At 51.0% G+C, this 2,500-nt stretch overlaps 1 protein-coding gene across 1 annotated transcript in view; it reads left to right on the plus strand.

Annotated features, from left to right (window-relative positions):
- Positions 1-602: 602 nt before the first annotated feature.
- The window catches only part of ETH_00011850 (uncharacterized protein), a gene marked incomplete at both ends in the record, with an annotated part of 2,065 nt that continues 167 nt past the window's right edge, over positions 603-2,500 (plus strand). The window contains 4 exons of the mRNA XM_013375324.1: positions 603-656; positions 812-941; positions 1,530-1,809; positions 2,238-2,500. The exon at positions 2,238-2,500 is cut by the window's right edge and continues 167 nt beyond it. Of these exons, the coding sequence (XP_013230778.1) occupies positions 603-656; positions 812-941; positions 1,530-1,809; positions 2,238-2,500 (727 nt within the window). The remainder of the gene's footprint in view (positions 657-811; positions 942-1,529; positions 1,810-2,237) is intronic.

The raw sequence follows: 2,500 nt of genomic DNA on the forward strand, positions 1-2,500 counted from the left end.
GGTTTAGGGTTTAGGGTTTAGGGTTTAGGGTTTGCGCGCAGGGTGCAAGAAGTACGTGAAGTGCGGCAGCTGCAAAGCCGGCGGAACCCCCGAAGCAAAATGCAGCTTTTGGAAACCCCCGAGGACCCCTGAGTTGCTGCTGAGAAGCGGCACTTACTACGGACTCAAGGTTTGCTGCTGCTGTTGCTGCTGCTGCTGCTGCTGCTGCTGCTGCCGCTGGGGGTGCTGCTGGTGATAATGCTGAGGACCCCTGAGTTGCTGCTGAGAAGCGGCATTTACTGCGGACTCAAGGTTTGCTGCTGCTGCTGCTGCTATTGCTGCTGCTGCTGCTGCTGCTGCTGGTGATAATGCTGAGGACCCCTGAGTTGCTGCTGAGAAGCGCGGCATTTACTACGGACTCAAGGTTTGCTGCTGCTGCTGTTGCTGCTGCTGCTGCTGCTGTTGCTGCTGCTGCTGCTGCTGCTGGCGATAATGCTGAGGACACCTGAGTTGCTGCTGAGAAGCGGAATTTACTACGGACATAAGGTTTGATGCTGCTGTTGCTGCTGCTGCTAGTGCTGCTGCTGCTAACAGTACTGCTGCTGCTGCTGATAGTGCTGATAATGCCGTGGACACCTGAGCTGCTGCTGCAAAACGGCACTTACTATGGACTCAAGGTTTGCTGCTGCTTAAGATTGCGCTCTGGCTTCTGTTGCTGTTGCTGCTGCTGCTGCTGCTGCTGCTTCACAAAAGGACTCCAAAAGCGGTGGCACTTCGAGTACGCGAAATGGGTGAAATTCTGCTGCTGCTACTGCTGCTGCTGCTGCTGCAGCGCATAAGTCGTTCGGGGTCGCTGGACTTGTCCATTAAATGGGAAGCAGAAAATTCGGAATTAAATTTTGATGATTGTCTCACTGATGTCAAACAAGTTGCTGCTGCAACAAGAGAGCTCAAGGCCTCAGGTTAGATGCCCTTAAAAGCTGCTGCTGCTGCTGCTTCTGCTGCTGCAGCAGGTGCTAGTGCAGTTGTTGCTGCAGCAGGTGAAACTGCTGCAGCTGCTGCCACAACAGCAGCAGTCACTGTTGTATCAGCTGCTGCTGCCACTGCATCAGCAGCCGCTGCTGCAGCAGCAGCTGCTGCTGTTGCTGCTGCTGCAGAGGTGTTTATTAAATTGCCTTCGCGCACGTGGCTCCTTAAGATATAAAGAGAACAATCTTCACTGATAAATAATCCTCCTGAATCATTCATTCACTTATTTATTTATTTATTTATTTATTTATTTATTAAATTATTTATTTATTAAAGTGCTTAATCTAAAAGCAGCAGCAAATAGTCTGCGTCAGGTGGATAGACTTTGCTGCTGCCGCACTCCGCCGCAGCTCCGCCAAAAGACTTCAAATTTTTCCGAACTTTTCGGATTTGGAGTCTTTGAACGGAATAAAGAAGAAATAAATGCAAGTAAATGCAAATAAATGCAAACAAATGCAATAAAATGCAACAAAGTGGAAAAAAGGGAGCAAATTGCGTTAATTTGGCGCCGCTGCGTGCAGGAAATGTGGGGGCCTTTTCGCTGCAGCGGATGGCGCAGCTGACGGTGGCAGCTGTACGTACACCCGAAACTGCTGCAGCAGGAAGTTCGGAGTCCCGCATTTCTTTTCAGATTCATTTAAACCAGCCCGAAGCCCTCAACGCCCTCAACCGCCAGTTTGCTGCTGCTGCTGCTGCTGCTGCTCCTGCTGCAGCAGCAGCAGCAGCGCCCACTTGCCCGCAGCAAAACGTCCGCAGCAGCCTTTTGGCGCTCAAGCCGCAGGAGACCGCCTTTGTTGCCACGTGAGAATAATTAGAATTAAATAAATAAATAAATAAATAATAAATAAATATATTAATTAATTAATTAAATGTTAATTTAATTATAATAAAATGTTAATTTAATTTGATTTGTTTAATTAACTTAATTTGAAAAAATTTGGAGCCGAAGGAAGTCGTTGGGTAACGCTGACGTTTTTGCTGCTTTTTTGCCTTTCTTTTCAAAACCCCAAACCCTAAACCCTAAACCCTAGAAGATTACTCCAAACCCTACGAGATCTCTCTAAACCCTAAACCCTAGCCCCTCACTGCTCCCACGACTACTCCTGCTGCTGCTGCTGCCGCCCCAACCACTCTCACTCTCCCCCTCACCATTGCCGCTGCTGCCGCTGCCGCTGCTGCTGCTGCTGCTGCTGCTGCTGCTGCTGCTGCTGCTGCTGCTGCTGCTGCAGGTGGTTTTCGATCCCGCGGGAGAAGAGCTACGCGCTGTACCCGCGGGACTTCCGCGTGCGGGTGTTTTGCCACTCAGCAGCAGATTGCAATTTGTCTCAGTTTTCTTTTTGCTTCCGACTTGCATGCCCCATCAAGTCTGCTGCAGCAGAAGCAGCAGCAGCAGCAGCAGAGGAGGCCATGCAGCACCCCGTCGGGCCCCGCCCCGCCCCCGCTGCTGCGGCGGCGCAGCAGCAGCGCGCAGCGCCGCTGCTGCAGCAGCAGC

The sequence above is a fragment of the Eimeria tenella genome, genomic scaffold (assembly GCF_000499545.2).
Source record: "Eimeria tenella Houghton genomic scaffold, Eth_scaff27, whole genome shotgun sequence".
Lineage (NCBI taxonomy): Eukaryota > Apicomplexa > Conoidasida > Eucoccidiorida > Eimeriidae > Eimeria > Eimeria tenella.